Source organism: Calypte anna, chromosome 4B, assembly GCF_003957555.1.
Source record: "Calypte anna isolate BGI_N300 chromosome 4B, bCalAnn1_v1.p, whole genome shotgun sequence".
Taxonomy (NCBI): Eukaryota; Metazoa; Chordata; class Aves; order Apodiformes; family Trochilidae; genus Calypte; species Calypte anna.
The window spans coordinates 21,092,268-21,116,305 of record NC_044249.1 but is presented as its reverse complement, the minus strand read 5'-3'; the positions used below and the strand labels follow the sequence as shown (position 1 = coordinate 21,116,305).

Below are 24,038 nucleotides of genomic sequence, written 5' to 3'. Positions count from 1 at the left end.
TTCAGACAGAACAAACTCTTCCTGGCTGCTGCTGCTGGAGGGCAACGGGACAGAGGGGTGAAAGCTGCAGCTGCCCTCAAGCCTCCAACAACCACTGAAAATCCTCTGGTTGGGGGTTTGTCCCCTGATGGGGACATCTCTGGGTGTGCAGGCACCCCAGAGGTATCTGCATAGAATCCCAGGATGGTTTGGGTTGGAAAGGACTTGAAAAATCATCTATTTCCATCTCCCTGCCATGGGCAGGGACACCTCCCACCAGCCCAGGGTGCTCCAAGTCCCATCCAACCTTCAACACTGCCAGGGATGGGGCAGCCACAGCTTCTGGGGGGCACCCTGGGGCTCAGCACCCTCACACCAAAGAATTTTTCCCTAAAATCTCATCTCAATCTCCCCTATGGGGAATCACTGAGTCCCAGAATGGTTTGGGTTGGAAAATGATCCAATCCCAACCCCCTGCAACGGGCAGGGACACCTCCTACCAGCCCAGGCTGCTCCAAGCCCCATCCAACCTTCAACACTGCCAGGGATGGGGCAGCCACAGCTTCTGGGGGCACCCAGGGGCTCAGCATCCTCACCCCAAAGAATTTCTGCAGTGCTCCAGACAAAGCAGGGAGAGCCTGTGATCCAGAGGGCACCAAGTGTTCCTTTTCAGAAGGCAATTTTAAGATCTTCTCAAGGGCATTGGGCTGAATTTACAGGAGTCTTCAAAAAGAGATTTAGAACCCCCCCCTCTCTGTGCTGGCCAGGCCATGGGTAGGAGCTGGAAGGAGAAGGGAAGCAGAAGCACCATCTGGGCTTGGCAGGGATGCTCCTGAGATCCATGTTCTTGGCACATCCCAGCACTTCTCAGGCCTTCCAGGATAAAGTGGCAAGGGACCAAACACACCAACTCTGCTGCTCTTGGCCCAAGGTGGGGAAAGTGGTGGAAGAGGGCCAGAAAATGCTCTGGGAGCCCATGGAAGTCATCAGAGATCTTAAATCCTTCTGGGCAGCAGTGGTGGTGCTGGAGAGGGAGAGGGATGGCTGGGAGTCCCAGACACCCCATGGTGGCAGGAAGATGTCTGGGTGGTACAAACTATTCTTAAATAAGCCTGAAAAGCAGCTCTGGGCAGTGGAAAGGCAGTTGGCAAATGGGTCTTCTTCTGGTGGTCCATCACATGTTGGGAAATAGCCCAGGGGACATCCTTGCATCCAAGGTTGGAAGCAGCAGCCAAAGTAAAGCTCAAAAGTGAGAACTGGCCCTGGGTGCTCAATCCCAGCTGGAAAACCCACCCTGTCCACCTGTGTGCCACGTCCCAGACACCTGAGGGCATCTCAGGTGGCTCCTGGCACAACAACCAAGGTACCAAACCCTGCTGGACACTGTGGTGAGGGTACTCAAGACCAGCAAGACCCCATCCCATGGGAATGGGGACACCCAAAGCAATCACCTTGTCCCTCAGATACAGAGGCTCCAAATTCTGCAGCATCCCGGGGTGTGTTTATAGCTCTTGCACCATGGAACCAGCCTGCCAGGGAATTTATGTCCAAAGTTGGCTCATGGTAAAAAAAAACCCAAAAAACAAACATATTGTGGTTGCTAATGCTCTCATTGACAAGCCAGATGTCAAACCATGGCAGGATAATGTTCCTGAAAGCCTCAGCTGCTATAAAAGGGAGGCAAAGAGATGCTTGTTCCTTTGTTAGCCATCACAAGTTGATGGCATCTCACTGGGACTGAAAGGCTGATGAATGCTCAGAATAAAACACAATTAAAAGTTCCCCTGGGGGAGATTCATGGGAGAGGGTGCCCACACCTATGGGTTCTCTCGTGTGCATCCTCACAGCCAGGAGATGTGCAGGGCCCCTGGACCTCTGGCAAGAGCTGATCCACCATGGACAATTCCTTAGTTATTATTCCTTAAGGAATAATAGCAAAGAATTTCTTCCTCAGATCTCACCTCAATCCACCCTCTTTCAACTTAAAACCCTTCCCCTTCATCCCATCCCTTCAGGCCCTTGTCCCAAGTCCCTCCCCAGCTTTCCTGCAGCCCCTTCAGGCACTGGAAGGTGCTCTGAGGTCTCCTTGGAGCCTTCTCTTCTCCAGGCTGAACAACTCCAACTCCCAGCCTGGTTCCAGCCCTCCCAGCATCCATGTCAGAGCTGCTGTACCACATCTTGGTGGCCTCTGAGGGTTGTAAGGAAAAGAATATTGTGAAGAACATAAAATTGAACAGGTTTGGGTCATTTGCTTCCTGGGCTTTTTTTTTTTTTCCTCAGCAATTATTTTTCTATTTAACTTTGCTTTCATTTGCAAACTCTTTTGATGAGGGTTTCATGGGAGGCCTCCCAACTCCCTTGCCCATTGCCTAACAAAGCACCCACCAGCCCAGGGTGCTCCCCATCCAACCTTCAACACAGCCAGGGATGGGGCAGCCACAGCTTCTGGGGGCAACCTGGGCAACCAGGGGCTCAAGACCCTCAAATTAAAGAATTTCTTCCAAGGATCTCACCTCCATCTCTTCTTTTTCAGCCTGAAATTGTTCCCCCAGCACTCTAAAGGATCATGTGTCAGAGTCTGTCTGCATGTACCTGCATTGCAGAATCATTGAGGTGGGAAGGGGGCTTTGGAAGTCTCCAGTTCAACTTCCTAACCTAAGATGGGCATTCTTCTAACTTCACAGATTGCCCTTGCTCAGGCCCAGCAGAATTTTGAGTACCTCCAAGGATAGAGAACGCAGAAGAACCTCTCTGATCCCCTTCTCCTTCCCTGTGCACCTCCCAGAAGAGTCTGGTCCCATCTGCCCTAGAACCCTTCTTTGGGGCTTTCAGACACACAGACACCTTAGACCCTGAACTTTTTCTCTCCCAATTTGTCTTCTCTTCTTTTGAGAGGGTTTATTTCACATCAGCACCCTACCACTTAGATGACTTCTTGGTCTGCATCAGCTCCAGGAACCTGGAGCATCCTCTCTCCTTCTGGCTCCTCTCTGCTGAGGATCCTTTGGCACTGCTCAAAACTTGCTCTGCAGCACACAGTGAGGTTATGAGAAGCTGAAAATTGGTGTGTGTCTGAAAATTGGTGGCCTTCCAAGTAATGAAGTCCTTTCTACCTGATTTATTGTCTGGATCTGCAGCAAGTAAAAAAAAAACAACATAATAATAAGAATAAAGGAGAAAGAAAAGGGAGATGTAGAAGAATGTGAATACCAGCAGGGAAAGCCATGATGTGTTGTGGCAGAATGTGTCTGCTCAGCTCTTTTCTGGACATCTTTCTTTAGGATTTGAGTGGAAAAGGATAAAAATCCCCATGATATCCTAATCCTGGTGTCCAGTGTGGGTGGGAGAAGATGTTCCAGAGGAGAGAACTCAGAAGCCAACAGCAAATTTTGGAAAGAATGGAGTGAGAAGCCCTGCAGTGAGGCTGTGGGGATGCTCAGTGACCAAGCTGAGGTGTGTTCCATGGCCAGAAATTCCTCCTCTGCCTTCTCCAGAGCTCTCCCTCTTCCTGTCCTCAGCAGGACCAGCCCAGGGCTCCTCTTGCTGCTCTCCAAGAGCATGTTTGCATTTTTTCCCTCTCTGGCTTGGCTTCTATTTTTAAAGGAAAAAATAACCCAAACCAAACCAACTAGTTTTGCTGGTTTGTTTTTTTTTTTTTTTGTAACATGGCCTAACAAAGCTCCAGATAATGACAAACAAGTGAGCAAGAAATCTGGCACAAGCCAAGGAGATTTTAATCTGTCAGCCCGTGGGCGGGTGGAGCAGGATGGTGCTGGGTTTCTTCTCTTTAAGGTGGCTCTTCCCATCCCTGGAGATGCTTAAAATAAAGCAGCAGGGAAGCCAGAATGATCCTCAGCACTGAAACACGGAGCTGCATCCAGAAAATGCTGCTTTTTGTGGAGCCTCCAATCTGCCACACTCCATCCCTGCTCCCCTGCAAGGTCTGAGGGGTTCAAAGGGTGGAAATGTCTGCAGGAGGTCAGCTGGATGTGAAGCCAAAGAACAAGCCCTGGGTATTTTGGTGCTGGATATAACCAGAGGGGTCAGACAGAGCCAGAAAATACAGGGACAGCCAGATGGGGTTTGCAGCAGGTTGGTGGCAGAGCTTCTATCCCATGCTGAGGTCCAGCCAAGGCTTCATTTAACCATCATCCATGATCCTTTGGATCATTTAACCATCATCCATGATCCTTGGGATCATCTAACCCTCATCCATGGTCCTTTGAATCATCTAACCCTCATCCATGATCCTTTGGATCATCTAACCCTCATCCATGATCCTTTGGACCATTTATCCCTCATCCATGATGCTTTGGATCATTTAACCACCATCCATGATCCTTTGGACCATTTATCCCTCATCCATGATGCTTTGGACCATTTAAGCCTCATCCATGATCCTTTGGACCATTTAAGCCTCATCCATGATCCTTTGGATCATTTATCCCTCATTCATGATCCTTTGGACCATTTAAACATCATCCATGATCCTTTGGATCATCTAACCCTCATCCATGATCCTTTGGATCATTTACCATCATCCATGATCCTTTGGACCATTTAACCCTCATCCACAGTATTTTGGATCATTTAGCCCTCATCCATGATCCTTTGGATCATCTAACCCTCATCCATGATCCTTGGGATCATTTAACCATCATCCATGGTCCTTTGGACCACTTAACCCTCATCCATGACCCTTTGGATCATTTAACCCTCATCCATGGTCCTTTGGACCACTTAACCCTTATCCATGACCCTTTGGATCACTTACCATCATCCATGTTCCTTTGGATCATTTAACCACCACCATCATCCTCATTGCAGATCATCCAGCTGCCTTCAGCAGCTCCAAACAGCAATGACCACGGGATGGCAGCAAAATCCATCTCTGGGGAGGTCTCCAAACTTTTCCCAGTCCTTTCCCAGCCAGGTGAGTGCAGAACCCAAGCCCTGGCTGCAGAGGGCCAGGGCTGAGTGGAGGTGAAATGGCTTTTTGATACCTGAGACTTTGCTCTCATCTCCATTCCTCAGGCTTAGTTTTACTTTGCTGTAGAAAAATAAAAACCCCAAACCAAAAAACCCAAGAAACCAACCCAAATATACCTGTAAAACCACACCAGGATATTCCCATTTCCTTTTTTTTTTTTTTGGCTGAATGCCCCAGGATGTTTCCTGGGGATGGAGAAGAAGATGGAGAGGAGGGATGAAAACTCAACAGGGTTAAAAAAGACTTCTTTTTTGGCAAACCCAAATGTATCTCTAAACTGGGAAGGGAGTGGGATGAAGGGGTAAGATTTTGGGATGCTGAGGCTGCTGCTTCCACGTGTTGCCTCCTTCCAAGCCCTAACCTGGGTCTGGCTGGGAGGAGAAGACCATGCCAAGCATGGAGCAGGGAGAACAGGCTGTTCTGCTGAGGGATGAGGAAATCTCTGGCTAATGAGTTGGCCCCAGGCCCAGAAGAGCTGCCAGGACAAAATGGGGTCTCTCCTCCACTTATTCATTTCAATTGCCTGCTTCCAACCTTTCCATCTGTGTCATTTCTGGGAGGAAATAAAAAAAAAAAAAGCCAAACTCAGGAGGAATTTGGGATGAACCCTATGAAACCCAGGGTAAACCAGGGATTTTTTTTATTTATTTTTTTAGGGTGTTCTAAAGCAACACTTCCACTTTAGGGACGTGGTGGAATTGCTGTCCCTGGGGTATTCAAAACTCCAGGGCAATGTGGTGCTTCAGGAGATGATGCAGTGGTTAAGGAGGTGTGGGACTGATGGTTGGACACAAGGATCCTAAAGGTCTTTTCCAACCATGCTAATTCTCTTTCCCCTTGCTTCTCACATTTCTAGAGCAGATAAAGAAGTTGTAGGAGGTGGGAAAAGCAAACTAAGTGTCTTTTTTTTTTTTCCTCCAAGCCCAAATATCAATAGATGTCTGTTTCCCTCTCTCCATCCTCTGCATCCACCCCAGAAGAAGAGCAAAGCTCCCTCCTCCTTCCACCCACAGCAATTTTTAGCACCTCAGATCCATCCATCTGAGAGCACTGATGGAGAGGACACTTTGAAATATCCCCAGAAAAGGATGATTTCCATGTAATCACCTTGAGCAGGAGATTCAATCTGAAAGCCACCCCACTGAGAGATGAGGAGGAGGCTCCAAGGTGACTTTAGTGACTTCCCAGTCCCTGGAGGGACCTACAAGAAAGCTGGGGTTGGGGTTTTTATACAGGTGTGTTGTGAGAGGACAGGGGGAAAATGGTTTAAATCTGGAAGAGGGGAGATTTAGGTCAGAAATTAGGGAGAAAATCTTTAATTTGGGGGTGCTGAGCCCCAGGTTGCCCCCAGAAGCTGTGGCTGCCCCATCCCTGGCAGTGTTGAAGGTTGGATGGGGCTTGGAGCACCCTGGGCTGGTGGGAGGTGTCCCTGCCCATGGGGTTGGGATCTTTAGGTCCCTTCCAACCCAACCCATTCTGTGATTAGGATTCCACGCTGGAATTCCATGCAGCTTTAGGGGTCAGAATGCATACAAATCACATCCCAGCCCCTCTGATGGGAAGAGATCTCTCAGGGCTGGAGGGCTTGGAGTGAAGAGCTTAACAAGTGCAAAGAATTAAGCCTGCAATCACTTGGTCTGATTTAAATCAGGTGTTGCTGGGGTTTTTTTCCCCCTCTTGCTTTGATTAAAATAAGATGATTTTCCCTCACCTGTGTTTCTGATGCAGGCAGAAGTTCCATAACTTCAGCTGATGGGTTTTTTTTTCTTAAAAGAAAAACTCCTTAAAGCTAAAACTTCATCAGATCACTTCAGCTGGTGGCCAAGAATTTCCTTTAGCACCCTGCTACTCTTGGAGTATTAATTCTGGGATCTCCCTGCTTTATACACCAGTCACCTCTGGTATCCAATGGACCTTCTGTGTGCCTTTCCTCTGCCTCATTAGAGGAGGCTGACCTTGGTTATTCATTACAGAATTAAAATGAATATTCATTACAGAACAGTGATGGCACTTGGCATACATTGTCCCCAGGAGGATTTAGGTCAGACAGCAGGAAATCTTTACTGGGACAAGGATGAACTGGGAGGGTTTTGGGGTGGGAGAGGGGATGTGTCCCATCTCTGGTGGCTTTTGAGCAGAGAACCCAAACCTCAGGGGTGCAGCAAGGGGAGGTGATGCTGATTTGGGGCAAATAGTGTGTGTGTGGGGGTAATTCCAGAGAGCCCTTGTGCTTCTGCAGACTTTCTATGGAAGGAGGAGCATTGGAAAACTGCCAGGACCTTCTACAGGTAGTCAGCCATCCAAGAAGAAGAAGAGCACAATGTTTCATAGCAGAATTTTCAGGCTCTGGACTAATCAAAGAGTGATTAAATCAAAGAGAAGACAACGTAACCTGGGCAGCTGTCACTGCCATCGATTTGTTCTTCCAGCCCTGCATTAATGGTGCAAAAAAAAGACACTGTCTGTCCCCATCACCACTGCCCTGCTGTATTAATTCACCTCCAGAGCCTCCACTGAGCTCAGCTCCTCACTGTGTTCCCAGCTTAGAGCTGGAATAATGCCCAGGATGGGAAGCCTGAGGAGCAGGCTTTGCTCTCAGCCCTGGATAAAGCTATGGGAGACCTTGGGTGATCCCTTTTCTGCCTTCCAGAGGTATTCACAACCTCCTTCTGATTTCCTTTAAATCCCTGAATCCCAGACTGGTTTGGGTTGGAAGGAACCTTAAAGCTCATCCAGTCCCAACCCCCTGCCATGGGCAGGGACACCTCCAACCAGCCCAGGGTTCTCCAAATCCCATCCAACCACCCTCACAAGAAACTTATTCCCTTCTGTATGTGATAAAGCAGAAAAAATAAAGGAAAATTATCATTCCAAACCCTTCTCTACCCTTCTCTCCTAGCCCTGAGAGTAAAAAAATGGAGCTACTGGGACTCAGCATTCAGGGAGGATGCTGAGGGCCTGGGGCATTTTAGTCCATGTCACACAAGGCTTGAGCCATGCAGAATTCTTGCCCAGGAGCTGCCTAGACACTACAGGGTTTGGTTTTTCTTTCTAATTTGGATGTAACTGGCAGATGAAATCCAGTGAATCTCACTTACCATGTTACTGGTTTGGCATCCCTCTCCAGAGGATCCAGTGGAGCTGCTTCTCCTTCAGGCTCCACAACTCAGAGCAAGGATCATTTATTTCTGAGGATCTTGACCTGTGTTGGAGATAGATGCCTGCAGAGAGACATCCCTACAAAAGCTCTTTTCTGAGTGCTTTTGAGGGACAAAGGTTATTTCCTGTCTTTTTTAAATTTTTTTCTCCAAGCTTTCATGATTCACTGCACAGGTAAAATTCACAGAGGCAGCAGAAGACTCTTGGAAACCCCCAGCAAAAACCATGGACCAGTCCTGACCTCTTCCCACCTACCCAGGGGACTGGAGTTACCTTCCCTGGCTGCCCCTGCAGCAAAACTCATCATGATTTTTGCAAGTTAAACCTGCATCACCTGGGCTTGTTCAAACTCTCTGAAGAAGTCTGAAAGGAAGATGAACTCAGGCAGATAAACAGTTCATGTTCACACAGTGCCACAGGAGAGTTTGGGTTGGAAGGGACCTAGAAATCAGCCATTCCCACCCCCCTACCATGCCCAGGGACACCTCCCACCAGCCCAGGGTGCTCCAAGCCCCATCCAGCCTTCAACACCTCCAGGGATGGGGCAGCCACAGCTTCTGGGGCAATCTGGGACAGGGGCTCAGCACCCTCAAATTTAAGATTTTCTTCCTAATCTTCGACCTAAATCTCCCCTCTTCACACCAAAGAATTTCTTCCCAATATCTAACCTGAATCTCCCCTCTTCCAGTTTGAGACCATTCCCCCTCATCCCATCCCTAATGAAACACAAGAGATCAGCTGAACTGCTCTCCAGGCATGATCAACTAGAAAGGGAGCACCATTTGGGTGTCTTAACCATGGAATCATAGAATGGTTTGAGTTGGAAAGGAAGGACCTTTAATATCCCCTAGTTCCAACCCCTCAGTTATAGGCAGGGACACCTCTCACCAGCCCAGGGTGCTCCAAGCCCCATCCAACCTTCAACTCTGCCAGGGATGGGGCAGCCACAGCTTCTGGGGGCAACCCTCACCCCAAAGAATTTCTTCCCAAGACCTCATCTCATGTGTAACCTTTCAGTTACAGCTGTATTTTCTAATGCCCTTGTTCCACAGCTACACCTTTTGGTGATCAAAAGATAATTAAAGGTTATTAAAGCCAGGATTGGTTCCTGGTTCATCTCCCCACATGCTCCTGAGGGAAGGCACAAGCAAAGTCTTCCTGAGAAAGGCAGGAAGGAGCCTTTAGAGGAGAGAAGACTTTGCCCCAAGAGACAGCATCTGAGAGAAGCACAATTTAGCCTCCAGCTAAGACCAAGTTCAGCTGCTTTCTTCTGTGGTACAGCCAGAAAGAGAAACCCAGCCTGGGATTCAACCTGCTCAGCTGAAACTGAGATGCTAAATGGTGAGCAACATCCCCCTTCCCTGGAGTTTGCAACCCAAACACACTCAATTTAAGTAATTTGGCTGGAAATGTGGGGGTTTTTTTATTATTATTTTTTTGCTCACCTCAAGCAGTGATGACATTCCAGCTGCAATTCCCTATCCAGTCAAGGGGACAACCTGAGAGGTATGGCTGGGTTCCAGCACCTCTGTTTGTTCTACATGCCCACCAAAAGAAAAAAAAAGCATTTTGGTGTCTCTGATTTCCTCTTCTCTTCCATCTTCTCTTCCATCTTCTCTTCCATCTTCTCTTCCATCTTCTCTTCCATCTTCTCTTCCATCTTCTCTTCCATCTTCTCTTCCATCTTCTCTTCCATCTTCTCTTCCATCTTCTCTTCCATCTTCTCTTCCATCTTCTCTTCCATCTATCTTCTCTTCTTTTCCTTTCTCTTTTCTTTTATCTTTTCTTCTTTTCCTTTCTCTTTTCTTTTATCTTCTCTTCTTTTCCTTTCTCTTTTCTTTTATCTTTTCTTCTTTTCCTTTCTCTTTTATCTTCTCTTTTTTCTTTTCTTTTCCCTTTGTCTCTGGTTTTCTTTTCCCTTTATGCTGGTGGATATGTGGAAAGAGAACAGTTAAATTGGGCTGAAAAACCTGATTATCTGGGGGTTGGGTTGCTACTCAGGTGCTGTCAGCTGAGTCCCAGACTTTGCAGGACATTTATTTCAGCTGGAGATGAGTGCCTGGAGAAGGAGATAACCTGTGGAATTAAATGGGTTTTAATGGAAAGAAGGGAAAGGGACAGGTGAAATGAAATGGGGCTGCAGTGACAGACTCCTTAACTAATGACTTCTAAACTGGTTTACAATTTATATTTTGAAATGATACAGGAAGTTCATTAGGACAGAAAGGAAAGAGCTCTGCATGCTCCTGCTGCCCAGACTGCTGTTCAGATAATGGTTGTCCTGCCCAGGACTCACTTGGTGTAGAAAGCCAATATTTTTATCTCTGGTTTGCAGCTATAAAATGCCAGGCACAGAAAAGGAACTTGCCTGGTGCTGAGCCTGAGCTCTGTGGCTGCTTTCCAGCCAAAACCACAGCTCTGGAAGAACAGGTCCTTTTCTGGGAATTCATCCATTCCCAAGAAACCTCGATCAGGAGCCACCTGGTATCATTTGTAGCCACAACAGCTGAAGCAAACAAAGGGGGTGAGCTGGTGGAAAGCCTTCCACACACACACAGAGGCAGCCCCAGGGTCTAAACCAGGAGCAGCTTGGAATCAGGGAGATCCAAATCCCTGCTGCAAAGCTTCACCCTTCACCAAGGAGCCTCTGAAAGGGTTTTGGGGGTTGTTTCAGTGCACACCAGGGAATTGGTGAGGATTGCTCCTCATCCTCGTTGCTCCTAAAGCAGCAGAGTAAGTCAATCTCCAGCTCTGTCACCATCATGTGGCAGGGAAGGATCTGAATTTCAGTCTGGGAGGATTTCCCTTCCAATCCTTTTTTCCTTAAATCCCCCATTAGCCCAGCAGGCTCCATTTCCAGGGATGTTTAAAGAGCTGCTCAAGGAAATCCTCCTCAGCCTCGACAGGTTTCTTGTAGGTTTAGGTTTATTTTTTACTGGCATTATTTGTTTCAAAGCTTCCCCCCCACAATCTTTTAAGGAGAAAAAGCCTTTATCCCACCACTCCTTGCATCACTCTGTCAGAAATACCCCCAGATGGGGCTGAACAAGATCAGACACTCAAATCACCAGAGCAGAAGTGAAGTGCCATGAAACACAACAGAGTGGGACAAACCTCTCCATGGCTTCAACCCTAAAGCACCTTCTGAGGAAAGGCAGGAAGGGATGGGAAGTGAGAAGGGAGTTCCTGGGACCTGACTTGCAAAAAGGAAAGGAAAATCAGGGTGAGAGAACCACGACACCCCACCTGGTGGGGTCTTTCTCCTGCAGCTTCCAACAACCAGGGCAGGACCATGAAGCTTCACTTGCATTCAGCAGGGAGAGAGAAACCCAGGGCTGCAGTTCTGCTCTGCAAAACTGACCCCTTTTGCTTAAAAACCCCAAAGCAGAGAGCAATAGAAGGAGAACCTGATTTGCCTGTGTCTTGTTCTTGTGCATGTCTTAATTTTAGTTTTCTTTTGAAGAGCTCAGCCCCTGTTTTGATGCCTTCCATTTAAATTTCTCTCTTTCCCTGCTTTGATTTCCTTCCATTTAAATTTCTCTCTTTAAATTTAAAAACTATCTCAAGCAACAACAAGCCCTGGCATTTCCCTCCCAACAAGCAATCCAAGCAGACCCAGAGAGGTCTCCCAAGCTCCTTCAGAGGCTTTAGGAAACAGAGAAACTGAGTTTCTGGGACCTGATTTGCAAAAAGGAAAGGAAAATCAGGGTGAGAGAACCACGACACCCCACCTGGTGGGGTCTTTCTCCTGCAGCTTCCAACAACCAGGGCAGGATCACGAAGCTTCACTTCCATTCAGCAGGGAGAAAGAAGCCCAGGGCTGCAGTTCTGCTCTGCAAAACTGACCCCTTTTGCTTAAAAACCCCAAACCAGAGAGCAATAGAAGGAGAACCTGATTTGCCTGTGTCTTGTTTTCAGCTTGTTTTCGTGCATGTCTTGATTTTAGTTTTCTTTTCAAGAGCTCTGCTCCCATTTTGATTTCGTTCCATTTAAATTTCTCTCTTTAAATTAAAAACCATCTCAAGCAACAACAAGCCCTGGCATTTCCCTCCCAACAAGCAATCCAAGCAGACCCAGAGAGGTCTCCCAAGCTCCATCAGAGGCTTTAGGGAGGTGCACCCAGGTCTTGGGTGCAGTTCACCCCAGGGATAGGATTCCCCTGCAGCTCTCCAGCTCTGGCACGAGGATCCAGACACCCCCCAGAGTCTGATCCTCCAATCCCCCCAGGGCTTCCTGGAAGGTGGTGAGGACCTTTCCTGCCCACTGGCACAAAGGAATGGCTACAGAAATGCCTCAGTTCCTCAGCATGTTTAGAAATGTGTGTTTGGAAGAACACCAGAGGTCCAGACCTGAGTGGGAAGGAGCAGGCAAGGCAGAGCTTGAGTTATTCCTCCCTGTAAATATATTCTGTAAATCCAGGCTGTATATCCAGGCACTGGGAAGTAACCAGCCATGGGAGAAAAGGGTTGGAAAGTTCCCCAGCACCCATTTAGTCCTCGATTTGCATTTTCCTAGATGATTCCCAGGCACACTTCAACAACCCAGGAACAATTCCCATCAATTTGCATCCAGCCATTTTCTCCTGGAAGGAGAGAGAGTTTCCAGGCATGGAAGAGAACATTTCATGCCAGCTGGCCACGGGGCCCAGGATGCATTTAGTTCCTGGATGCACTTCGTTTATTAGCAGAGATGAAGCTGAACTGCCTCTCCTTAAGGAGCCTCATTACCAGAGATCAATAGCTGATGTCACCCTGCACTTAGGGAATCAAATCCTCTGGGACTGCCCTGCCATAGAATCCTAGAATGGGCTGGGTTGGAAGGGACCTCAGAGATCATCAAGTCCAACCCTTGATCCACTCCCACTGCAGTTCCCAGCCCATGGCACTCAGTGCCACATCCAGGCTCTTTGGAAAGATCTCCAGACACGGAGAATCCACTACTTCCCTGGGCAGCCCATTCCAATGCCTGATCACCCTCTCCAGAAAGAAATTCTTTCTCATCTCCAACCTAAACCTCCCCTGGCACAACTTGAGACCCTGCCCTCTTGTCTTGCTGAGAGTTGCCTGGGAAAAGAGCCCAACCCCCCCCTGGCTCCAACCTCCTTTCAGGGAGTTGCAGAGAGTGATGAGGTCTCCCCTGAGCCTCCTCTTCTCCAGCCTCAACACCCCCAGCTCCCTCAGCCCTTCCTCACAGCAATTCTGCTGGATCCCTTCACAGCCTCCTTGCTCTTCTCTGCACCTGCTCCAGCACCTCAAGCTCCTTCCTGAGCTGAGGGGCCCAGAACTGGACACAGGACTCAAGCTGTGGCCTCACCAGGGCTGAGCACAGGGGCAGAATCCCTTCCCTGGACCTGCTGGCCACGCTGTTCCTGAGCCAGCCCAGGATGCCATTGGCCTTCTTGGCCACCTGGGCACACTGCTGGCTCCTCTTCAGCTTCCTGGCAATCCAGACTCCCAGGTCCCTTTCTGCCACTCTGTGCCCAGCCTGGAGCTCCCCATGGGGTTGTTGTGGCCAAAGTGCAGGACCCGGCACTTGGAATGTTGAACCTCATCCCCTTGGGATCAGCCCAACTCTCCAGGCTGTCCAGGTCCCAGTTGGATTCCTCCTCTTTGCTGGTGAGGATCACTCCCACCTCTGTTTCTCACCCCTGAGGCTGTTGGATCTTCTGTCAAAATAAAGCTTTAATTCCAAATTTTCCCTCCTGCACCAGGAGTGGGTGCTGCTCCCCCAGGTTTGGAAGTTCTGGATTGCTCTGATCCCACTGTAGTGTGGAAGATGGAGAGGGATGAGTTCAGCTCCAGGAGGTGATTCTTCACCTCAGCTACCACCACCCACTGCTCCTCACAGCCTCCACCTTTATTTTCTTAGTGCCTCTGGAGGAAACCAACCTCAAAACAAGCCCGGGGTTCTTCCCGAGGGATTTTTTTTTCCAGGTAGAAAGTGGGAAAAACAGAACGGGGAATCTCAGAAAGACAGCTCAGGGGACATCAAATGTTTTTTTGGAAGAAGCCCCCAGAGTGGCAACCCAAGGGAAGGGAACTCTTCAGCTGTGGTTGGAGCTCTGGTTCTCCGTGGCAAAATGGTGACACCTACAGGAATCCTGGGATTTTTCAGGTTGGGAAAAACCTTCGGGATCACAGTGCCCAACCATCATCCCTGCTCTCCAAAGCTCTCCCCTAAACCCTATCCCCCTAAACCACATCTGGACGACTCCACCACTTCCCCGGGCAACTTGTTCCCAAGTGTCTGGCCACTCTTTTTGTGCAAAATTTGTTCCTAATGTCCAGGCTGAGCCTTCCCTGCTCCAGCCTGGATCCATTCCCTCTTCCCCTGTCACTAATTACCTGGGAGATCACCTCCAACCTCTCTCCAATGTCCCTTTGGGTACAGAGAGCCACAGCGTCTCCCCTCAGCCTCCCCTTCCTCAAACAGAACAGTCCCTCAATCATTCTTCATTTTTATTTAATGTATTTATTTATTTAATTTATTTATTTAATTTATTTTTTATTTGATTTATTCTCCACTCCTTTAAGCAGCTTCTTTGCCCTCCTCTCCCCCCCCCCTTCCATGTTTCACTGATATTGAAATTCCCAAAACTGGGCACAGTCCTCAAAGTGTGGCTGAGTACAGGGGAAAAATGAAAAAAACAACAAAAAAAGGCAAAAGATGGGGAAACCCCAACCTGCAGCCCCAAGGGGAGTGATGGCATCACATCAGTGACTTGACCTCATTATTCAAGGGATCCTGCAAGCAAATAAAACATCACTGGCACAAAAAAGTGCTGCCCACAGGGCACGGTCGTTAGCATGGGCTGCAGCCCAAGCAAAGCATAAATCAATTAAGCAAAACAAAAGTAAAATGATGGTAATTAAGCTTCTTTCTGAATGTATCTTCGGAGCTCTGCATGTGAGGCACCAGGACCAGGCTGCTTGTGCAGGCAAAGGAAGACTCAGACACAGGAGCACAGAATCTTTCCGAGGATGTTTAATCAGTTCTCTAATCAAAATCCACTTTGCATTTTTTTACCAGATTAAGGCACTTTATTACCCGAGACAGCCAGCTTGGGGCCACTCATCATACAACAGTGTGAGCTGGAAGAGACTTTTAAGATCATCAAATCCCAACCCCTGCCATGCCCAGGGACACCTCCCACAGCCCAGGGTGCTCCAAGCCCCATCCAACCTTCAACACTGCCAGGGATGGGGCAGCCACAGCTTCTCTGGGCAACCTGGGACAGGGGCTCAGCACCCTCAAATTTAAGATTTTCTTCTTAATCTTCGACCTAAATCTCCCCTCTTCACACCAAAGAATTTCTTCCCAATATCTAACCTGAATCTCCCCTCTTCCAGTTTGAGACCATTCCCCCTCATCCCATCCCTAATGAAACACAAGAGATCAGCTGAACTGCTCTCCAGGCATGATCAACTAGAAAGGGAGCACAATTTGGGTGTCTGAACCATGGAATCATAGAATGGTTTGAGTTGGAAAGGAAGGACCTTTAATATCCCCTAGTTCCAACCCCTCAGTTATAGGCAGGGACACCTCCCCCCAGCCCAGGGTGCTCCAAGCCCCATCCAACCTTCAACACTGCCAGGGATGGGGCAGCCACAGCTTCTGGGGGCACCCTGGGGCTCAGCACCCTCAAATTAAACCATTTCTTCCTAAAACCTAACCTAAATCTCCCCTCTTGCAGCTGGAAACCCTTCCCCTTCATCCCACCTCTCCCCTTTCATCCCTCCCCTCCTTTCCCTCCCCAGCTTTCCTGCAGCCCCTTCAGGCACTTTAAGGTGCTCTAAGGTCTCTTTGGAGCCTTTTCTTCTCCATCCCAAGGGATTTCGTCACAGGAAAACTTCCTTAGCTCTGGGTTAACATTTCCCCAGCCTCCTGACGAGCTGCCGAGCCCGGGAGCTTCAACTTGACCACGTTCCATCCCACCCAGGTGGGCAGCAAGCCCGAACCCTTCATCAGCCTCATTTAAAACCTCATTCCCAAGACCCCCTGAGCCCCCCACACACCGCCCCAGCTGCCCTGAGGGAGTGCGGAGACCTCACCCGGGCACAGCCGCTCAACCTCACGGTGCAGCTGCGGGAAACGCCTCAAGAGACACCCCAGGGCCGCTCCCAAGGCTCACCCCCTTTCCACACCTCATTTAGAGAGGATTTTACCTCACAATTTTTCCCTTTTTCCCCCGGCCCCCCCCCGCCCGCCCTTCCCGAGCCCGCCGTTCCCTCACGGCCTCTCCTTCAGGCGCCCCGGGGCTGCCCCGTTCCGCGCCGCTCCAGCCCTTTCATTGCCGCCTTAGCGCCTCCTCTTTACAGGCAGCGCCGGGGCAGCCCGGGTGTGCGCCGTGGGGTCCTTGAGGTGGGGCGGTCCGGTCCCGGTCCTGGTCCCGGTCCTGGTCCCGGTGCCGGTGCCGCTGGAAGGCCCGGGGGGAGGGTGGCGATGGACGCGGTGCTGTTGGCAGCCGCCGCTCTGCTCCTCGCTGTCCTCCTCTTCTTCGCTACCCGGCTCCGCAGCCAGGCCAGGGAAGGTGGGTCTGGGCCCGGAGAAGCGTCCGCTTGGTTCCGCCTCGTCCCGGTGGGGTCGTTGCCATGGTACCGGGAGGCGGGTTGGAAGGGGGGGTGGTGGTGGTGGTGGTGGTGGTGGAGGAGGTTCGGTTCGCCTGAGGGGGAATTCCCGGGGTTGGGGGTGCTCCGGGGATCTCTGGTGTCTTGGCCCTTCCTTACGCTCCCCCCCCCCCCCCCCGGTGCTGCTAAACGGAACCTGGGCCCGGTTCCGGTCCAAAACGGTGAAGGAGAACCGGGGGGAAAATCTGAGTGGTTTCCCTCATGTCGGGAAGGTGTCCCTAAAGCTCCTCTTGCACCTTTGGCAGGGCCTGGGGAATGTTCTGAAAGGGGGGACGGTCCCTTCCCTCTTCCCCCCCCCCCCTCCCCGGGTCACCCCGGTGCTGCTGAACGGAACCTGGGCCCGGTTGCGGCCCGAAAGGGTGAAGGGGGAACCGGGAGAAGATCTGAGAGGGTTCCCCTGTGTCGGGAAGGTGTCCCCAAGGCTCCTCCTTTGGCTGAAAGGGGGGGACAGTCCCTTCCCTCTTCCCCCCCGGGTCACCTCGGTGCTGCTGAACGGAACCTGGGCCCGGTTCCGGCCCGAAAGGGTGAAGGGGAACCGGGGGGAAATCTGAGTGGGTTCCCTTATATCGGGAAGGTGTCCCCAAGGTTCCTCCTGCACCTTTGGCTGAAAGGGGGGGACCGTCCCTATCCCCCCCCCCCTTGTCTCCTTCCTTGAGCTCCTTTTCACTCCAATTCCTCATTTTCTGCTCTTTTTCCCCTCTCTCCCGAGCCTGGGAAGGGCTGTGGTGTGGGTCAGTCCCTCTCTGGAAGGAGGGGATGAGGCAGCACTGCAGCTTTCCCTCCCACAGCCAACTTTTTGTTGCAGCTGGAGTCACCCAGAACCCTCTGGATTGGGAAAATCCTTGGGGATCAGCGAACCCCAATCCCTCTGCTTCCTCTCAGAGGGATTCAGGTTCTGGGGAGGAGGCTGGAACAACAACCCCGTGTCCAGACTGTCCAGACTGGGAGAGAGGAGGTTGTGGAGCTGCATGGTCTCAAAAATCAGATTTTAAGCTGCCACCACCAGTTTTGGGGTGTTTCGAGGGTTTTTTGTTTGTTTTCAGGGCAAAGGTAGCTTTGGTTATTTTTTTTAAGGCAGAAAAAACTCCTCTAGTATAAACAGAGCCATGGCTGCAAGAGTAAGGTGGGGACTGGGTGTTAAAATCAAGTTTTTGGTGGTAATCATTGCATTTTCCAACGTATTTCTCTTACATCTTTTCTTGTACAGACCTGGTTTAAATTTTCCTTTCTCAGTAACTTGCAGATTGATAAAACTTCATCAGATTCCCAGGGACTTGCAGCTGGGCTGTTGGGAAAAGTCAGTGGTGCTTATCCTAGGGAAGGGAGGCTGCTGGAAATACATCATATCCTGACCTTGGCTTGTACCATCACTTGGGTAAACCAGGGACTGTGGAGGATCCCCTTTTGCAGGCTAAATACTTCTGCAGTTTAGTGGTGTCCCAACAGGTGATCCCTCTGCTTTTATTGCAGTTTTCTGGTGATTTTTTTTTAATTTATTTTTTCTTTGTGATCCCTCTGCTTTTACTGCAACTTTCTGGTCTTTCTTTTTTTTATTTTTTCTTGGTGATCCTTCTGCTTTTACTGCAGTTTTCTGGTGATTTTTTTTATTTTTTCTTGGTGAACCTTCTGCTTCTACTGCAATTTTCTGGTCATTTTTTTTTTATTTTTTCTTGGTGATTCCTCTGCTTTTACTGCACCTTTCTGGTCATTTTTTTTTATTTTTTCTTTGTGATTCCTCTGCTTTTACTGCACCTTTGTGGTCATTTTTTTTTTATTTTTTCTTCGTGATCCTTCTGCTTTTACTGCAGTTTTCTGGTGATTTTTTTTTTTTTTTCTTGGTGAACCTTCTGCTTCTACTGCAATTTTCTGGTCTTTTTTGTTGAATTTTTTCTTTGTGATCCTTCTGCTTTTACTGCAATTTCCTAGTGATTTTTTTTTTTAATTCTTTCTTGGTGATCCCTCTGCTTTTACTGTAGTTTTCTGGTGTTTTTTTTTAATTTATTTTTTCTTTGTGATCCCTCTGCTTTTACTGCAACTTTCTGGTCATTTTTTTTTAGATTTTTTCTTTGTGATCCTTCTGCTTTTACTGCAACTTTCTGGTCTTTCTTTTTTTTATTCTTTCTTGGTGATCCCTCTGTTTTACTGCAATTTTCTGGTGATTTTTTTTTTATTCTTTCTTGGTGATCCCTCTGTTTTACTGCAATTTTCTGGTGATTTTTTTTTTATTCTTTCTTGGTGATCCCTCTGCTTTTACTGCAATTTCCTGGTGATTTTTTTTTTTTTTTTTATTTTTTCTTGGTGATCCCTCTGCTTATGAAGCAAAAGAAAACATCAGACCCCTGGAGCCTGCACTTTGTGATTTCTGACAAACCTGTCTCAGCCCCCAGAGCAAAGGGGTGGGTGACAAGAGGGTGACAGTGCAGTGACTCAGTTCAAAACGTCACCCTGGGAGCTCCCTGAGAACTGTGGAGTTACCAGGACCCAAGTTGGCTCCTTTGAAGCTGGTTGAGATGAGCTGCAAGCTCACCTTTGATCCTCCACAATCAATCTTATTTTCTGATCCTAGATATGGTAACAGGGGGGGGGGTTTGGGATCTGGGGATGCTGGAGACTTGGCAGAGAGTGGAGAGCATTTTGTGCTCCTGCTCTGGGACACAACAAGAACCCAGCAAGGCACCCAAAAATGTGTCCTGAATTTCTGTAAGTGTGATTCTGTAGCTTTTCCTGAGACCACTGGAATCTTGACCTGAGTTAAGGCACAGAAGTTAACACTCTGCAGGATGGAGCAAGTGACAACATAAAGAAATATCACTCTTTAACAACAAAATATCCAAAACAGGGATCAAGGAGAAGGATATTTCCCCATTTTCTGATTGTTTGGGCCTGACTTCCCCCAGCAGGAGCAGGGAGGTCTCAAAATAAAAAAAACTGAAGGAGTTTTCTCCAGAAAACCTCTGGAATGAGCCCACCAGTCAGTTCCTTGCTGCCATGCTGCTCCTGATATTCCTCATTAATCAGCTCTTAATGAGTTGGAACTGCAGGAAATCTGTCAGGCAGGAGCTGCTCTTCAGGTTGGGTTTCAGGTATAGGAGTTTACATATTCTCTGCTGAAATATGCATGCTGGAGGGTTTGAATTCAAATGAATCTACTTTAAATAGAAGAAAATCAAAAGATCAGAATGCTTTAGAAAGGGAAAATAAGGAATTCTGGGTCCTTGCCTTTTGGGAGCTCAGAAATTAGGAGGTTGCTTGTCCTGTCAGATAAAGGGGATTTATTTTATTTTTTTTCCTAGCAGAAGAGAAAAAAGGATTATCAGTTTAGATTAAATAAGGACATTTTTGAGCACTGAAGCAAGGGTCATTGTTTTGTGCTGTGGTGATTTCTTTGGGGTTTTGTTTTGTTGGGTTTTTTGGTTTTTGTTGAAGGATGTGGGCTCAGTCAGCTCAAGTCACAGCAGCAGCACGTAGCCAGGGCTTGTCCTTTACCATGGTCCTTACACTGTTGCACAAGAGACTGCTGCCAGGATAAAATTTCCACTGCACAAATAAGAAGCTTCCAGTGCAGGGATCCTGCTTCAACTTTATGCACTTATCTCCTGCCACACAGGGAAAAAAAAATAAATAAAAAGAAATACAAGAGAAGGGGAAGCATCCACTCCTTTGGAAGCCAGCACTGGGGCAGCACTTTGTAAAAGCTGCCTGGCAAAATAACTGCAAATCATTCATCAATTCTATGTCTTTTTATTAATTTTTTTTTTAATTTTGCAGCTGATGAGGAGCACCAGCAACATGTGGCAGCAGCAGCAGCAGCAGGGGCCAGGCCAAGGCCCCAGCTGGAAGAGAGGGGAGAGGGGATGCCCCGACGGCGGAGGAACATGGGGAGCAGGCTGATGGCCCAGAGGAGAGCTCAGCAGGCAGAGGACTGGCTGGAAGGTAACAGTTGGTTCAGTTCATCTTGCAAACACACTGACAACAGACCTTAGCAGCAGGTCAAGCTTGGTGAGGGGGTGCAGTTGGCTTCAAGTGTTGCTGACTGAATCATTTACAGCTTGGCTGGGATCTGGCTCTCTGGCCTGCTTCTTTTCAGACTTCATTACTTATCTCTTACCTTGAACTGAATTGCCTCTTTCTGCAGTGAATTGGGGCAGCTTGTTGTGCCAACAGTGCATCACAACCTGTTCTCCACTTAGAAACTGCCTTTTTTTTATTTCCTGCTTAGCCATGTATGTTAAATTTGGGTAAACAGAACCTGCACCTTGCAATAGAATAATGAGCTTTGTGAAACACTGGTTTCATGCAAACTGAATCAGTAATAGATGGGTGGGTATCAGTAATTCCCCAGTGTAATCTCTGCAAAATTTTGGAGTTTTCTTTCTGGGAAGCCATCCAGGGGGTGGTGAGCATCAAGCTGGAGACAACCACAGACATTTACTGCCTGCAGGGTGTTGCCAGTGAGTCCTCTGTTCCTGTGCTGGATCTCCAGCTATTAGCTCAACTTCTGTCCTGTGCTTATAGACAAGAATATCATAAAATCCCAGACTGGTTTGGGCTGGAAAGGACCTTAAAGCTCATCCAGTTCCACCTCCTTATGTGAGCAGGGACACCTCCCACCAGCCCAGGTTGCTCCAAGCCCCATCCAGCTTTCAACACTGCCAGGGATGGGGCAGCCACAGCTTCTCTGGGTTCAGCAGCTTCAGAGGAAAGAATTTTTTCCTAATGTTTAACCTAAATCTCCCCTTTTCAAATTTGAAACCATTGCCCCTTATCTTCTCACTCCACATGGTGATAAATAACAGCTTTCTGCACCCTGCAAGCCTCTCTCCCCTTTCTGGTGAGACTTCACACATTATCATCTTTATTACTAATGAGATTATAATCACCATAATTCACCTAACTGGATTCTTTCTACTTTCAGCTTCTGGGGTGAAGTGTTCAGGGTTTCTGCTGAAGTATTGATAATCAAGTGGGCTGTGCTTCACTTGAGTTTCTTTTTGGTCTGCAGTGGGGTGAGAAACAGTGAGCACACATCTGTGCTGAGACCTTGATTTTTGGGGCTGGTTGAACTGTCTTCAGCTTCTCTTGTCTTGCAGTTTGGGAGAGAGTGTTTGGCACTCAGGTTGGCAGGTAAATGTGCTGCTCCACCTAATTACCTTCCCTGACAGCTCTGAACTTTTCAACTTGGCTCCTTTCTTTTTATCTGATAACATCCTGGAAAGAAAAGGCAGTCAGAAAATCTCACGCCTTCAGCTCCAGACTTCAGAAGTTCAACCACCACCAGTGAAGCTGTCAAAGCAAAGGACTTCTCTCACTTTGTCCTTTAGCAACAGAAGAATTGGTGTCATTGGGCTGGAGAAATAATTCTTCTGCAGTTTCCTGCACATCAGGTGCAAGCACTGCAGCTCTTGCATGCAGTTTGCTTTGCAGTGACATCTCTGCTTCCTTTGGGGCTTTTTATTTCTTTTCCAAGTTTTTTTCCTTTTAGGGAGGAATGTGGTCCTTGTCTGGAAGCCCACCCTGTGGGTGTGTGGCACAGGCTGGAATCACCTCCTGGATTTGTCCCTCTTGAGCTGGGGCTGTGTGTGTTTTCTCTGGAGTACACAGCAGTTTTCTCTAATTACTGCTTCCATTTAAACCAGTCTGAAGACCCAGTTATCCCCACAGCAGAGTTTTGCTTCATAAAAATGAGTTGACTCACATGGAGAAAGCCCAGTGATGGGCAGTCCCAAGCAGTACAGGAGCAGTTGGGGCACCTGGGGCTGAAAAGTCAAGTTATTTGGTAGTGTAGACAGAAAGACTGCAAACAGGCCAGTCAGGTTTCTTCAGTCTTGCTTTGTAAATGTTCTTCTTGCTTGAACATCAGCAACTGAAGTGGATTTTTTTTGTTGTTGTTACAATAATTAGGTTTGTTGATAGGTTTCACTAGGAAGTTTCTGTTCTGGCTGTGGAATTGCCACACTGGGCTCCTCTTTAACTTTGGACAAAGCTACCTGAGCCTGCTCTGTCTCTCTCTGACTTCTGCCACAGGTATAAAACCAACCCATGGCTGCAGGATTTCTAGCACTGAACTCAAGAAGGGGGTGAGGATGTCCTGCCTCTCCCTGGGTGATTCTTTTACAGCCAGAAAAGTGCTGTCAGGTAGGAACTGCTGTTACCACCAAAGCCTGCTGGGGGCCAGTTGTGCTGACTCTTGGAAATGCTCTCAGAGCAACACTTCTGCAGGCTTTGGAGCTGTGGTCAGCCATGGGGGTTTTCTCTTTTCCATCTCACAATCAGATTTCAATTCCAGAATGAGAAAGAAAGCTTCATAAGGTAAACCAGCAGCTTGCAGTTTCTGCTGCCTGTGCTGAGCTGTTGTATTGTGCCACTGCTCCAATCTCTCCTTGGATAATGTGGATAGCACTAGGATAAAAACCCTGATGAGTTTTAATTGTCCCTTCTCTTGTTGGAATATTAATATTATTTCATTGCAAGTCTGGATAAGGAGTCACTCAACACAGACAAGGATAGTAAAGGATTGTTTTCAATCCTCAAATCTATGCTTATTGCCAGTGGAGCTTAAACCAGGTTATATTTCTTCCTTCAGCTCAGCTGGTTGGGTTTTAGACACCAAAATTGATTTAGACACCTAAATTACTTGGCACAGACCAAATAAATGGTGAAGTACTAAATGCCTTGACCTTCCTACCAGAACTGCAACCCAGGTGGCAAGTGTGGGGGGTCCCACGTGGGCTGTGAGGGGCAGACTCACTCACCCAGGTGCCTCCACTGCTTGGTTTGCTTGTGGAAAGTTTTCCAATGGTTGACTACTCAAAGGAGTTGCTGTTAGGAGAATATCAACACCTATTAATACCCTCTGATGACCCAGGTTTGCTGGGGGAGGTATTTTTATGTGATTCTCACGTTGAGAGCCCTGAGCTGTGTCCCAGCAGTGTGACTTCCAGGCTGGCTTGAGAAAAGTGGGTGCTTTATATTGCCCAGCTTCATTCCAGTCACACCACTACTGCCCTTCCTGCAGCCCAGTGGAATCATAGCATGGGTTGGAAGGGTTGCAGCTATAAAAACCTTACACGAGTGTTTTCTGCTAGTTTTGAACAAAAATAGAGAAAATCATTGTAATTTTTTAATCTCCACTCAGTGATGGATATGGTGCCTAACTTAGTGTGTGTTTGTGCTGCAATCTGCCAATATAAGCATCACTATTCCTCAGCAGGCTCTCTACCTCACATGTAACATTGCATTTCTCCTTATTCTACTTTGCTGAAAGATCTGGGAAACTTATTTAT

The 24,038-nt window shown here is 48.2% G+C and overlaps 1 protein-coding gene across 1 annotated transcript in view; it reads left to right on the top strand.

The window, feature by feature from the left end:
• Positions 1 to 16,482: 16,482 nt before the first annotated feature.
• Positions 16,483 to 24,038, top strand: part of DDRGK1 (DDRGK domain containing 1) — a 30,610-nt gene continuing 23,054 nt past the window's right edge. The window contains exons 1-2 of the mRNA XM_030450762.1: positions 16,483 to 16,658; positions 20,524 to 20,688. Of these exons, the coding sequence (XP_030306622.1) occupies positions 16,571 to 16,658; positions 20,524 to 20,688 (253 nt within the window). The 5' untranslated portion in view covers positions 16,483 to 16,570. The remainder of the gene's footprint in view (positions 16,659 to 20,523; positions 20,689 to 24,038) is intronic.